The 15,580-nt window shown below is 42.1% G+C and overlaps 2 protein-coding genes across 2 annotated transcripts; both read right to left on the reverse strand.

Annotated features, from left to right (window-relative positions):
• Positions 1–11: 11 nt before the first annotated feature.
• znhit2 (zinc finger, HIT-type containing 2) lies at positions 12–2,824 on the reverse strand. Its single transcript, XM_036525250.1, has 2 exons — positions 2,577–2,824; positions 12–2,178 (listed from the first exon to the last, which is right to left on the reverse strand). Exon 2 carries the CDS (start codon positions 1,988–1,990, stop codon positions 44–46), a length of 1,947 nt encoding a protein of 648 aa, XP_036381143.1. The 5' UTR covers positions 1,991–2,178; positions 2,577–2,824; the 3' UTR covers positions 12–43.
• Positions 2,825–6,569: 3,745 nt separating this feature from the next.
• LOC118775693 (ubiquinol-cytochrome-c reductase complex assembly factor 3-like) lies at positions 6,570–8,258 on the reverse strand. Its single transcript, XM_036525727.1, has 2 exons — positions 8,005–8,258; positions 6,570–7,144 (listed from the first exon to the last, which is right to left on the reverse strand). Exons 1-2 carry the CDS (start codon positions 8,119–8,121, stop codon positions 7,016–7,018), a joined length of 246 nt encoding a protein of 81 aa, XP_036381620.1. The 5' UTR covers positions 8,122–8,258; the 3' UTR covers positions 6,570–7,015.
• Positions 8,259–15,580: the final 7,322 nt, after the last annotated feature.

Consider the following 15,580-nt stretch of genomic DNA (forward strand, 5'->3'; position numbering starts at 1 on the left):
ACAGTCTCCTACAGAGTGGCAGCTCATCTTTGCCAACAAACTCTCAGTCCATCTCCTCTATCAGTGTCCCCTTCCCTCTTACTCTCCCTTTCTTCCTGCTCTCCTCCACCACTTTCTTCTCTTTGTCCAAAGCCTTCCTCTCCTTCTCCCTCCGCCTGTACTCCCTCCACACGCCCCTAGCCAACAGTCTCACTGCTGGACCGTTCTCTTTCACCCAAGACTGCAAGAACTCGCATTTCTTTGCCGCTAGGAAAAACCTCCGCCTGGTTTCTCCATCGTCTCCTTCCTTTGACAGAGCCCCTCTGGCCTGGTTTAACACAGCATGGAGTTCAGATAAAGCAGCCAGGGAGTAGCCCACTTCGTTCTGCTGACTCCTGCCAGTCAAAACATGGGCCACGGCCTCCACAGCCCGGCCCGGGGCACCTGGGTCTTCTCGGTCAAAATACCCGCCCTCTGTCACACCCTTTATACCCGCCTCAAGCGCTTCCTGTATGGAGCTGAAAACCCTGTTGGAGCTCAGAGCCTCGGACACAGCCAGCACCACCTGGCAGAACTCCTGGATCAGGTCAGGTTCTGAGAGGTCGCCGTTGAAGAGAGACAGGGAAAAGGTGTAGCCGTACAGCGCGTTGACCAGGGTGTAACGCACCAGCGGGGAGGCCTGCGGAGAGAGCGACTGCAGAGGAGGGATCTTCCTGTTCACATGAGGCACAGAGGCGCTTGGACTCTTGACTTTGCTCTCCTTTTTTGGTGTTCTCCTCCTCTTCTGCTGCTGCTGGCCCTGTTCTGCCTGTGACGCCACCCCTTTTTCACAAGCTTCCTTCCCTTCTGCCCCCCTATGCTGCTCCTCATCTTTATTTTTCCCCTCTACCATGACAGCTCCATCAGTCCTCTGCCTTCCAAGATGTGTAGGTCCTCCCTCCTCTTCTCCCACCCTGATTCTTGTCCTCTTTCTTTGACTTCCCCCCTCTCCCTTTTCCTCCTCCTCAACTGTTTTTATTAGCTGTCTTGCCTTGACCCGCCCCCCTGCTTCCATGCTATCCCCGTCCCCTGGCTTTGTGTTCACTTTGTGCTCCTCTTCATCCTCCTCCCCCCCCAACAGCTCTATCAGTGCCCCCTGCCCTCCCTCATGTGTCTCCCACCAGGGGGTCCACAGGGGCACCAGCCCCCCTATTGTACCCCCCTTCACCAGGCCCTCAAACCTCTCCTTGTCCCGGCGGGGCAACAGGTCCCAGAGCTGCTCCTCGGAGAGGCAGTTGATATCAAGCCCTGACAATCTCTCTGCTAAATCCACCTCCTCCTCCTCTTCCTCCTCCCCTCCTTCTTCCTCTTCCATGTCTCTGAGCCTTGCTAGTGTCTTTTCTATGTCCCCACCCTCTCCATCTTTCTCTCCAATCTCCTTAAGTTTAGCTAATATGTCTTCTATCTCCTCTCTGTCCCCCTCTCCCGATGACTGGATCTCAGCCAGCCTTGACAGTAGAACCAAAACCTGTGTATTACCCAGTGTCCCGTCCCCTTCTTCCCCCTCCATCTCTCTCAAAACCCCTTCTACCCCTCCCTCCTTCCCCTCCCCCTCCTTTCTCAGCCGCACTAAAATCTCCTGCATCCTCCTTTTCCCTTCCTCCTCAGTTTCCCCAGTCCTTTTCAGCTCCTGAATCACAGACTCCTTGTAGAACTCCTCAGAGCAAGCGGAGTGGGCAGGACTACGGTAGCATGCCAGGCCGCAGTACGGCACATTGCATCGCGGACAGGTGTACGATGGAGGTTTGGATAAGCACAGCCCACAAACTCTGTCGTCCTTTTTGCCAGACGGTGACAGAAGCTCTTCAGGGCTTGCAACGCCTCTGCCAGGCAGTGCGATCCCATCTACATTCACAGCCTCAGTCTCGGCATCACTGGCCTCTGTGCAGTATTGGAGTTCATCTCTTGGCCCAATGTCCGTCAACAGCGCTCTCAGGGACGAAGGGATTTTCCGTCTCGGTACTAGGTTCATGATATGCTGATTTGTTTTGCAGAGGTTGTTGTCAAACCAGTTTGGCAACACCTGGGTGCACACAGCTGGAAGAAACGGTTTGAGGTTTGGGTATTATCCACTCCTGAGTTTGGCAGTTCGGTCAGATGGTGCAAGCAAAAAATCCCAGCTGGTATTGCGTTAAAAAGATCCCTCCTTTCTCACAGGATCTGAAATAAGACAGCGTATCAGTGACAACTCTTATTCCTGCCAAGACAAATATATTGATAGGTTACAAGTTCCTGAATTACTTTTTAGCATTTTAAAATTTCTCTTGACAGTCAAAAAGAATCTGCACGCTGCAATAGGTTGCTAGATACGTATCAGTCTACTGCTGCAACAAGTTTAATGACAATTGCACACATTCCAATGCTATGGCAAAACATCGACATTAACATAGTACAATGCAAATTATCTCAACATCTTGTCAACTCCAGTCAGATAGCTAGCTACGTCAATAAACAGCAAACTAGGAATCCAGCCAGTAAGCTAGCTAGCCAGCTAAGAAGTCATTGCTGAAAAGCAAAATATATGTGTGTCATTAACTATAGTATAGCATTTTACTTACGATGCACCATATTTGTCTGGTCACTCCTTCGCTAAGTTAGCTATCCGACATAACCTATGGTGTCGCTTCGCGTTCATCGTTGCCCCAACGTGGGTATGCACGTCTGTCGTAAACCATGAACTGCCGTAAAAACAGCTTCCACAAGATTTTCTTCTCAGGTTACAAATTTACAGCTGTGACGATCGATAGAACTCTAGAAATTATTTTAATAGGTAAATATTCAACGTACAGTAGCTAATTAAACCATCAGATACCTTTCTCTGGGCTCGTCGCTGAATAGTGACGTAATACAGCGTCGACGTTGTTATTGTAAGTGTCAAACGATTTGCTGAAGCGATGCAAACAAGATTGCGTCGGTTAGCGATGAGATAAAGCATTAAGAGTCCTTGGCTGAGCCATAGAGAAATTTCAAATGCATGAATGTACTCACATACGGAGACAGACGTCCTATAACACTGTCAGTAGCATGGCTTTAGAATGCTTATCTCGAGTCATACTTCATGTATCCATCTATAAAGGGTCATTGCAGAGAGAATGAAATGATCCCAAACAAATAACAAGAAAGCCAAGTTACCTATGTCGACAACCATGGAAGATCAATCAGTTAGTACATCGATGTTGCTGATCTGACTTACAGGGATTGAATTAATTTCCAAACTGTGACAAAACGCATGAAAAACAGCACAAATCCCAAATCGTATGTGGATTACTATGGAATCATGCAAATCGGACTCCAAAAAACTTTAAAGGCATTTCACAAGTATCTTTTTTTTTAACTAAAGGTTTACTCTAGATTACTAGACTATTAAAACAGTGGAAGGTTTTTCAAGACATATATATACAGGTATATGAGAGATTAACATGGGGTTATGATGTGTATTTGGTTACATCATCTCCCTTTTCAATCATAGATAAGGGGAGCAGAAGCAGAAAGAGATTCCAGGAACCATGGAAAATTAGTCTGAAAGTGTTATTTGTCCTCTCGGGCTTTACAAATCCTCTATTCCTTAGCAGAATTCTGCATCCACGTAATTCCGTCAAGAAAGTCTGATGGGGCAGTGAATTTTCTTAACTGTGACAAATGTTTGATTTTTTTTTTTTTTTTGCATAGAGTGTGCACAATGACAGATAATATACAAATCTGTGAGTGAATGACACCTGGCCAGGTTTTATTCCAAGTTGAATTTCTGTGGATTAGTAATAGTAGCTTTTGAGTTTTGAGTTATGAGTAAATCAGTGGACTGCGCCTTTCTCGTGGCCACTGCCACTGCCACTTTTACTAGGCACTGCTTAGTTTTTTTATCATACTACACATATGTGGTCATTTTACTCACCATAATTTGATTTTATCAACTGGCATGCTAAAATATTGAGATATGAAATGAGCTGTCAGAAACCAAGCTAGTTTATTGTTATGGAGGAACTAGATGGCAAGAAAGTGTAATATTGTCCTAGCTAGGAGTGTGAAAACACAAGATGGTTTTAATAGCCACTGCTACTCCAATCCTCCTACTCAGTACCAAACACTAGGACATAGGTAAAACAATGCAACTTGGTTCAAAAACAAAGTGATGGTGTGAACTAGACTCAAGTGAAGATCTGATTTATGAAGCAAAAGAACAGAGAAAAGTATGCCAAAACTGCAGAAAAGGAAAAGAATGAAGTTATTAAAAAGAATCAAAAACAAAATATTTAATTGGCTTTGTCAAATATGTCCAGGATTCTGAATGTCATGATTTCACACACCATGTACTGGGCACACTCATACAGATATACAGGCATAAAATGTCAGTTACAGGTGGAACAAATAATTTAAATAAGCACCCAATAAAACTTTACCTTATTTACAGCCAAAACAAAAAAGATTAAAAGCATATTATTATTTTATTTCAGTGTCACATCCACACAGCTGGTACACCTTAATCTTACAAACAAACTGAGGCATGATGACAGTTGTGACAATTCATTTGCAAAATTTATTCAACATAGAGCTAAGGTAAGTCCCGATATGTTAGAGTTAATTACAGATTGGTTCGAGAGGGAGAAAGAGGTTATGTTGGGGCAACCAGGAGGGAACTTGCTGCTTGTCATCTCTGGTTGATGTTTTGTTGAAACAAGGCAGTCTGAGGGGCATATCTGGGGTGGTACACGACCTTCACGTCTTTCTGCGCGCCTTCCCTACGGGGTCCACCATCACCACGACTCCCCAAGCAGCCAGACCTGATGTCGACAATGAAGTTTTCTGGTTACAAAGCACCGCACGTACATACATCCCCAGAAAAAGTATCACGCTAAACCAAGTGTTACGAAGTTAATATATTCAAATTCTTCATCAATGCATTCCCGAGAACAAAGCGAATACACGTTTCTTTGTAGCGTATCACAGATCCAGGTGCACAGATCAGTAAATAGAAATCAGTAACTCTATACGGCTGGCTAGTGATTGACGAACAACTACCTCACTATAGATACAGCGATACTCAAATTATTCCCAATATACAGTAGGCTAGCCACCTATGCTGAGTATCTATGTTGGTACACCGGTCATTCAAATCACCAAGAAATATCAACACTCACACGCAGCGAAAGAGATTTGAGCGATACATCCCATGGAGGTCGGTCCACCTTGGCGCAACTCTCTCCGGGCGGCCATATACACGTAGGCTCCGGACGCGAGCAAACCACCACCAGAGAGAATCCTACAGCCCCAACAGTTCCCAAATAACGGAGCAGCAGGACGCGGTGGTGGGTCCGAGGGTGAAACGGACGCTTGTCCGCTTGGTGTTGCCATTATCAAGATAACGTTATGTTAGTCTAGCTAGCTAGACTAGCTAGGTGGCAAGGCTCTGCAGATTTGTCGAGTATTTAATTCATGGTCCGCATCTTTTCGAAAGTGTATTTGAAAGCCTCTACAGTATCGAGGGAATATATTATTTTGAAGATCCCAATTATCTGACCTGCAATTTAAATAGAACCTCAATCAAAACTTACAGCTCGCTGCATGCGCCACACACATTTGACCTTCTTCACCGGAAACGAAAAACTGTAACCAAAGAGTCTCGAAGAGCGAGATGAGTGCGTAGACTCACTGAAACGTCTATGGTTTCAGGAAGTCTTGGTTGCCGGAACTGCATAACTTGGTCAAACCACGGAGAACAGAGAAATACGTTGCCTCGGTAAACATTAATTATCTCTTCCATCGCTCCCCTCGCCGGAATTAAGTGCAGCTAAATTCAGTGCCCGGTGGTGCTCGCTTGTTTCCACAAGAACCAAACACAAAAATGCAAATTGTAAAAATATGTAACATTTACATGTAAACTTTTGCACATTATTTGCAATACAGAGAGGTATATTCTATATAGAGCATTTCTGCAAAATTCAGTACATTTGCATGTTTGTCATTTAGCAGACGTCCTTATCCAAACCGACTTCAAATACAAATAAATGCGCAAATACAAACTGCATTTAACAAGACAGCATGAACTGTAGTACAAAAAACAAGCTAGGTAGGTAGCCAAGTCTGCCGATCATTACAGATTCAAAAAAGATACAGATTCATACGGATACAAAAACAGCTCCTTAAATTAACTTAAATGATCGTTTTCGGAAAATCTTGTAATTATGTTCACAACGTATTATTTAACCGTTAGTTACTATCTTGCACCATTGAGTCACTGTAACGTTAATATTCGCAAAGCAAACACGGTGGCATATAGATAATCGAAATTACTGACGTTATTAAAATAACATACCAACGTAAAAAAAGAAAATGCCGCAAATTTTGTTAAAATAACAAGTAAACTTATAGATGATACTTAGCCAAACACGAAACACAGTAGATTGGTGGTGAACAGATAAGTTAATACACTTTACACAGTTTGTTTTCAATTCTTTGAAAACATTTTTTCCCCAATACCGTTCTGTGTACACTAGTTTCCCCAAATACTGTAGACAGCACAAACGACAAAACAAAGAACTTTTGATTTACCGTATTTTAATGTACTTCAATATAGTCTCACCACATGTGTCAATGTGACATTTTTACAATAAATTATGTCGTTGTATTCACACACAAAAAAACAGCAATATTTACACTCAGTGTCACAGGGTATTATGGAGAGAGAGGTCTGAGAGAATAAAGGGTCTGGGACACCATTGTCTTTCTATGTTCTCTATGTCCTATCCAGAGAGTATAATTTCTGTGTCTGTGGACATATTTTTTAGATATGGTTTCTTTTTATAAACCTTGACTGATGTTCTAAGATCCATTACTGAGTTTCAGTTACTCTGAAAGGCACCAAGTTCCTTCTTAAAAAGAAGAAAGTGCAGGAAACCACACAGAGTATGGTAAATGATGCAGCTCGGGCTCGGATACCTTAAATCAAACTCATTTAGAGTGAGTTTTATATTTGAAAGTACAGACTTGTCTTCCCTGTCTCTTATTTTGACGACCCGAATCCTCGGGCGACATTGTCTTTGGTCTCTGCAGCCTCCTTCAGAACCTGCATCATCAGCGCGTTCCTCCTCCGAGTCTCCTCCATCCTCACAGGGTTTGCCTCAGGCAGATTCTGTATCAATATCCAAAAGTTAAAAACAAGAGGGGAAACACCGGTTCAAAGTCAACTCACATTGAGAGTACAAAGTCATGACAGTGAACGCAAGAGAGACGCTGAGAAGCGCAAGTGAACGCTGGTGAGAAAGAGGTCATTAGACGGATCTGTATAAGTCTGGTTTCTACCCACTAAGTCTGATTATTTTTGACCAGCACAATTTCTACATCAACACAAATGTTCTCGCTTTGCATAATCAATGATGTTTTGATTGATATATAATGCATCGTAGGAAGGTATCAGTTTTAAACGTTTCAGCTGGATTCTCTCTATAATGTTAAGGACATGGATAAAGGCCGAATTATCTATAGTATCCATGAACAGATGCAAATGTCTACAGTAAACTATTTTTTCAGGCTATCTAAATATGATTTATGAAGCAAGTGTGGAATTTTAAGTAGTTCTTTTATCTATACTGAGAAAACACTGGGGTTTAAAAAGAAAGCCAAAGAAAGTCAGTTGTTTCAATGACCTTATACCGTAGCTACGAGCATATCATGGAACTATATTATGTATGAACTTCACGTAGGCAGCTACAAATAACTAACTACTTTGTATTCTAATATTCACGTTAGGCTTATGCGTCGGAGATATCTGTCATTTATGTACAAACATGTAAAGAGAAGAAGGCAGCATTAGCTAACTAGTAATATCCTTATATTTTCAAAGAATATGCGCAGCCCCGGAAGCGCTAGTTATGCGAACGGACCACTACAGTTGCTTGATACGGTCAATGCTCGGTGAGAATGACCATGGACCGCATCTGACGAACATGTTAATTGTGCTGTGGCAGGTTGTTGCCAAGCTACGTAGCGCACCTTGAGTATCTCTCTTTTCCTTTCTTCTCCCGGTGATATAACTGCCCACATTCCGTAGCCCACGCCGATTACACCGACCAGTGCTCCAGTGGTTAGCATAGTTCTCATTCCACTCATGGCGTAGGCCTAAGATATTCCTGGGTCTACAGGAAAACTGATCTGTTGTGGACACGACGTAGAAAATACTTCTTCACGCAAGTCCCTACGAAGAGTTATTTAGTTTTTTTTTAAGCTAGCTCGGTTCCAGTCTTGACTGTTAGCAGATCGGAACATTTGACCTTCTTCACGTGGACCAGTAAAACGCGTTTGACATGAATTTATCGATACGTATTGAACAAGGATTGACTAAAGAGAGGCTCAGTTAACGCAAACAGCCATGCACATATTTAACAGATCAGTGGGGCCACACAGCATAATACTCAAGGGCTGCGCCGTGGTGTATTTCGGTTTATGTAGTTTCCTCTCCGTTTCCTGAGATGGCGTTTCCTTTCTCAAGCTTTATCTTTTCACTATTACTTTTTCTTTATTAGTACAATTTTCGTATTTGGCTATTATTATTATTATTGTTGTTATCATCATCATCATCATCTAGCAATTTTATCTAGCAATTTTCCCAATACAGACATTCGAATTGTTATGCAGCATTTGTATTTGATGATACAAATGCATATACTGAGCTGTCTTGTTACAATTTATCCTTTTATCAATACTGCCGCATACTTAACAATGAAGAAATGGCCAAGCATAGAACAGTATCCACATATATCCACCAGGTGTCACCCGCGCAGCTGGTTTCATGGCGTGGCCGTTGAATCCTCATGCAAGTTTTCAGTCTTTGTACTCGTTGAGTCAAGAGTTTGTAGAAGTATTTATTGATTGTGAATTTCATTTTGCGTGTGCGAGGGAGAGAGAGAGAGAGAGACAGAGACAGACAGGAAAAGAGCAAGAGTCAGAGCGAGACAGGGAGCGAGTGTATGTTTGTGTCTGTGAAAGTCTGAGTCAGTATGTGTGGGTGTGTCAAGAGTAGATGAGTGCTGATGATGTATTTCACCTTTATCATCATTAGGGTACAAAAGAGACAGAACACTGACACAGTGTTCACATCAGCACCAAAATAATATACTGGCACAGTAAGCAAATATGCAAGTATAACATTCATAAGTACACTGAATTGCACAAAGCAGCATACAAATGACATCAAAAAGGAACGTTTTCAGTGTTTCTCCACAAACTGCAAAACACTGCACGCATGTTGTCAGATTCGACAATATTATGTGACAGTGAGCCATACTGGTGAAGTCAGATTTAATACTGATTAAGTTACAAAGTGTAAATTTGACACTTAAATGACACCTCAATTAGTATGTTTTTTTTCCTGCAGAAGGTCCCGCACAAGTCCCCATTATAATTATCGTTAACTACTATCGTTAGAGTAACTATTATTACTCTACTTCTGCTATTTTAAATAGATCTTATGGAAAATATAGCCTTATTGAAAAAGTCAAATAATTCAAATAAAACAAACAAAATAACAACTACAATAAATAGTGGGTCATGCCAAAAAGTGTTCAGTTAGGCCAAGCAAATGAACTCAGTGACTGTTAAAAGTGTGGTCTGAATCGTTTACTGCACAATGTAGTCATATTTCCACTGTTTTTTATTTTCAGGGAACTGCCACAGGTGCAATTATTCTTCATTTGTGCTTTATTCAAGTATATCTGTGTAAAGAAAACCTTTCCAGGGCGATATCAGAGACCTCTCACAATTTTGGCAATACTGTCCTTTCACCTTTCACTTTTCGTATTTACTGTTTTGATTGGGGGGGGGGGGGGGGGCTTGGGGCACTGGTGTACAAACTGATGTTAGATGCAGTGTTGTCACTTTAACCAACGGTAGACTAAATAAAAAAGAAAACACAGATACTTTTTCATCAGAATACCCCCCCCCCCCCCCCTCCCCCAGCCCTGTCTGTATTCCTCTAATGTGACTAGCAAATCCCCTCTGGGGCCAATAAAAATCTGGTACCTGATTGATGGCAGTAATAACATCTCTACTTCTTCTCTCGCTCAAGTCTGTTGATGGGAATTCTTGGCAATTCTCAGCACAGCGGAGCCATTATGTTGATGCATTCTGTTTGTGTTCTGTGATAGTAATGGGAATATCTTCACATTGTCATGATCAAACATATGGGATATTGGCACATTAGTTTAGTTTCACTGATCACGGGAAACCATGAACTCCAACGTTGCTAGAACCCTGAGCCTGAAGGAGAACTTAATGCACTCTTGACAGCCAGTTCAACAATATCCATGGGAATTTAAACGCAATTAGCTTACTCACCCACTTAAACTCCTAATGGGGCCTTTTAATCGGATAGCTTCTTTATGCACTGCTCTTGGCTCATATACCGTTCCCATATACGAAATCAGATATATGATATTTTTGCGATGCTAAAAATGACCATTTATGCAAAACACATAATCTCCCAATCATGAATCATTCTGTCTGTCAAGTCCCTCTTCAAGCCTAAAGAGTTTAGTCGGTAACAACTCCTCTTCTCCCCTCTCTCTCTCTCCCTCACCTTCTGTCTCCCTCATTGCTACGGTTACACTCAGATGTCTATTGCCATTGCCATGACAACCACACTTCCTGAAACTGAACTGCATTCAGTAGGCTACACGCATCACATATATTTTTACATGTGGCTATGTGTGCATGTAGCCTGCTGTTCTGTGTTTCCTTACATGATGTACTTTCTCCATCTGTATGTGTGTGCATCCATGTTAGAGACAGTAGCTATGTTTAACAGATTTGGGCATGCTTATGCATGCATGGAGTGTACTCTGTATGCCTTTAATATTGGAAGCAATGCGCACCCTCTATGTGAGTGTTAGGTTTCTGCTGTACAGTACTGTCTGCAAAATACTAATCATATGACTGTTTATCAGACAACGCAAGAAAAAGTTTAGCGTTCAATAGACTTAGAGAAATTCATTTTACTTTACAGTTTTCCTCCGCCTTTCTGTTTATAACCATCCATCTTTATATTCTTTTTTTTCCATTGCTCTGCCCCCTTCCACCTCTCCTGCACTCTTTTTTTCTCCCTCGTCTCTCTGTCACTGTCTGCGTTTACATTACGTGCTCGCGCTCTGTCTCCCGCCCTCCTACCTCTGTCCTTACCCGTCTCTCGGCTGCGGCTCATCAAGAACCCTGTTTCTTGCCTGTTCTGTGACCTCCAGAAATAATCCCACACCCCACCTCTGGCGATCTTCCTCATCTGGTTTCCAGGAACGGCTTGTTTGCGTTCCAAAACGGTGGTGCTGGCTCACTGGAGCAGCAAGGAGAATGGCTCCTTCATCTCTGTAAGCAATGACTGGGCCATATATACAAACCAGGCCACCCTGCTCTGCAACCCTTGGGACGCCTGGCCGCCTCTCTCCTGCAGAGTCATCACCCCTGTCTGTTCTGGTCCTCATGCGGTGAAACGAGCTTCCCACAGTAGTCAGGACAGTAGAGTCACTGGCCACTATCTACCATCCTCTCCTCAAACTGCATCTTTGAACCCTTGATAGTTGTAGCCCTTAAGACGCGCACTTTGGCTGTACTGTCAGTGTGGCACCGGTTATTGTAGCTCTGTCTGACACATTCACAGTTTTGCCCAAATGCGTCCTGTCAATCTTCAAAATGGACTGTCGTTCATATAACCCTTTTTTGTACGCACTTATGCACCCCTGCTTTGTAAGTCATTCTGGATGAGAGCGTCCGCTAAATGAATAAATGTGAATGTTAATGAACCGTTTAATGAGCTCATTACCTCCAACGGGGGTTTATGTGGTCTCCCTGTTGCACTCTCACACCCTCCCTCCCCTGTTATTGTGAAATGAGTGGGCAGCGTGTTAGTAGGAGTTATGTGGAGTACAATTCTTATAGGCTCTGCTGTCCCAGTCTCTCGATCTTTCTCTATTTCTCCTCTGGGGAGAGAAGGGGTTTCTTGAACCCACACTGTATCTGCCTTCTCCTCTGTTCTCCCATTGTCTTATATTGTCTATTAGTTGCTTAATATCGTCTTCACCTGTGTGCGCTGTAAAACACTGTAAAAGGTACTCTGAAGTCGCAATAATCTGACATAATGGGAGTTACATGTGTCCTGGGGTTTCATATAATGTGATGCTGATAGGTATCTGCTGCCTAGCAACGGTGTTATACCCGCTGCGCAGATGGTATTTGCATTGTTACTTCTGATTAAAAGTTTTCAGCAAATGCATTATAAAACAGTAGTAATAATATTTCTGTTTTGCCGCCAGACTTATCTTTTTTTCTTTAGTTTCAGTCTCTTCTGTACTCTCTCATTCCCCAAGTCTATCTCCTCCTCACTCTCACTTTTTAATTTCATCTTCATCCATCTTTCTGTGTTCCAACACTTCCTTTCTGTATTAATCTTCATGTCATTTTTTAAAATATCTAGCCAGGTAAGACCATCTATAACACTGCATAAATGTAAATTTTGCTTCCTTACTCATCCTCTGTCTTGGCCTCTTGACATTTCTCTTCCAAATATAGAATATTTTTTCATTCATTAATCTTGAAGTGCTGAAATATTCATCAGTACCATTGCCCAGAATACACCTGGGTAATTCAACAGGTATCTAATTCTATAAATTAAACACCATAGTCCATGCAGCACGTTGAAAATTGGGGTATTGCTAATGAGTTCAAGACCTCAACTTTATGTTTGCAATGTGTGTGTGTGTGTGTGTGTGTGTATGTGTAAGTGAGAGAGAGAGAGAGAGAGAGAGAGAGAGAGAGAGAGAGAAAGACAGAAAGAGAAAGAGATGATACACAGTGTTGCCAAGTCTTTCAATGTGGATGGGGTGAGGGAGGAAGTGATGCATCACTTTTGTTCATACTTCTCTTCATTTTTCATACCTTCTTTACATATTTTATCCCTCCATATTTTCATATTTTTTCATGCCATTTATAATTTATTTCCCCTCTTTATCTCATGTGTTCTCTCCTTCACTGTACTGCCACATACTCTCTTTTTCCATTATTGTCATTACCTCTCTGTTTTAATTTAATAAACTCGTGCATTTCTAGATGTTAGATAGTTTGTGCCTGTGCCCATGTATGCATGCGGCATTCAACATTGTCATTAAGGACATTCACCGCATTAACAAACACGCACTGATGTGATTTTTCTTGATTCTGAATCCACTAGTTTGTGTTCAGTGATTAATGTTCATTATTTATTTGCTTGGCGGACACCCCTTTCTAGTTTGACTTACATGTCATGTCATTATCTATTTACACAGCTGCATATTTGCCAGTGCAGTTTAGTTTAAGTAACCTCGCTCAAGGACATCATGGCAGCACCCTGCCTGGTAAGTCCAATTGCAAGTACAGTACCCTAACCAGTGAACTACTCATGACTAGAAGAAGCTAGATTCATGTATGTAATCCAGACACATTGATTCTAGTTGCTAAATACAGTAGCCTCAGACTGTATGTATATATTAGATACGCAAGTTAAATATCTTTTTCCATTTCGTCAATGCTTTCAGACGTTTCGTACCTTGCATCAGTGTAGTATCAAGGTAAAATCAGGGCTAGCTTATCAAAAGTAAAATCAATAGGCTAAGGAATGTGTCTGAGAGACTCAAATTATTTAAAAAAATTCTTCACAGTCAATGTTATCATATTAATTTTGGAGTCTGCTGACACGTGAAAAAGGACTCCAAGATTTATTAGCTCCTCATAAGCAAAGAAACAGTTCAAAATTTTGAAAGAAAAATGGAGGCTCTCTTATGCAGAACATGGTTGTATGATACCAACTGATTTTCATTTTTTTGTTTTACTGCTTATGTGTTTTAGGCTTGTTGTCCTTCTGGTCAATGGAGGCAACTCAGAACGTTGAAAGTGTTTTCATATTTGCTGTGATATGTCATTAAAGTCTAACACTGTACTGAAACTATAGAAATGACACATACCATGCAGCTGACCAAATCACAAGGCAGGTCGTCTCAGGAGACCCTCATCATCTAGCTGTTTAAAAATTGAATTAAGTTAGGTCGACATATAAAAACATCAGTTTGGATGCTGTCTTGTCATTGAATGAAATACAAGAGCTTGCAGAATATAATGAAGCTGAAAAATAAACCAAAGAACGTGATGACCATCCCTGGTCTCTCCTACCTTACATTTGCCACTCCCTGTCTAACTACTCAATTTAGTTCATGGGAATTCCAAAGGCAAAATACAAAAAGGCTGTGATGCATGCTCTGTTTCTCTTTCACCAGGATATACAAGAGTCATCTCTATTTTTTCACAAGCCTAAGAGGAAAAGAAGCTGTTTTGGGTTTCATGTTGTGTGAATGACACAAAATTTTATAATCATACAATGCATTTAGCTAAAATATTAATGTTGACGTGATTATGCTGGATGTAGCTGAATGGATTTTAAAATAGAAAATGGAAACTTTCACATTAGGTAACTGGAAATCCACAAGTGTCTGCCTGTGTGTGTGTGTGTGCGTGTGTGTGTGTGTGTGTGTGTGCATGTGTGTCTGTGTCTGTGTCTGTGTGAATGTGTGTGTGAGAGTGAGTGAGTGAGTGAGTGAGTGTTCGTGTCTAAGTGGCAATTCCTTACTTTTGGCAGTGAGTTATCAATTGTAACAGGTTTCCATGGTAATTTCTCTCTTTCACAATGTTGAGAGTCAGAGAGGGAGGGTGGGAGTCCGCAGCTTTGGGGCTGTAAGAAGAAGAGAGAGGAGAGCAGGGTGACCAGTTTGGGGGGGGGGGGGGGGGGGGGGGGGGGGGTGCAAACCACAAGAAAAAGCTGACAAATACAGAGGAATAAGGGAGCAATGAGACAAAAAGAATTGGGTGCATAGGTCAATGCCACTCAGGTTATCAGCAAACTAAAATGGCTGAACTGCAGGAATCATTATAAATGGGCAAAACGGATGTAACAAAAATTAAACGTGTCTGTATGTGTATGTGCCTGCAAGCAGTGGTGCTCCTTGTTCATGTGAAAAGAGAAACTGGAAGCTATGTTTTCGGTTGCATTTACATTTCACTCAGTTTTACATTTTAATGGTGGGTTTTCACCCTAAAAATTTCATTCAAAAGGCTTGGCAGGGGCTAGCAAGTAAAGCCTATTGTGATATTTGATTTTGAATTTGAGACAGAGAAAGAGAGTGTTGAGTCAGTAGGAATGTAACACCATTTGGTTGCTATGGCGACGGTGGAGCATGAAAAGTAGTCTGTGTCAGGGTGTCTCTACCTCTCCATCCCCCTCTCCCTCTCCCTCCATCATTGACACGTTCATCCCCTTGCTCCACTCTCCCTCGGTTTTACATCCACGCTCACCTGACGTTCCATCCTTCTCTCTCTAGAGCTCTGGTCTCTAACCCCTCTCAGTTTCTGTTCATTTTTTCACTGTCATATTCCCTTCAATTCTGTCGTTTTACCTCACTTATTCCACACCCCCTGCCCCCTCCCCCATTTGATCTGTTCAGTCCCATTCCTCTTTCTCCTGCTGTCTCTCCTGCCTCTCTTGTTCCCACTTACCTGCCTC

Source organism: Megalops cyprinoides, chromosome 3 (genome assembly GCF_013368585.1).
Source record: "Megalops cyprinoides isolate fMegCyp1 chromosome 3, fMegCyp1.pri, whole genome shotgun sequence".
Lineage (NCBI taxonomy): Eukaryota > Metazoa > Chordata > Actinopteri > Elopiformes > Megalopidae > Megalops > Megalops cyprinoides.

Excerpts from the sequence above, each read along its gene's own strand:
- znhit2 (XM_036525250.1), bottom strand. The coding sequence starts at position 1,990 with ATGAACCTAGTACCGAGACGGAAAATCCCTTCGTCCCTGAGAGCGCTG.
- LOC118775693 (XM_036525727.1), bottom strand. The coding sequence starts at position 8,121 with ATGAGTGGAATGAGAACTATGCTAACCACTGGAGCACTGGTCGGTGTA. Across the intron at positions 7,145-8,004 it reads GGAAAAGAGAGATACTCAAG|AATCTGCCTGAGGCAAACCC; the intron begins GTGCGCTACGTA and ends ATATTGATACAG.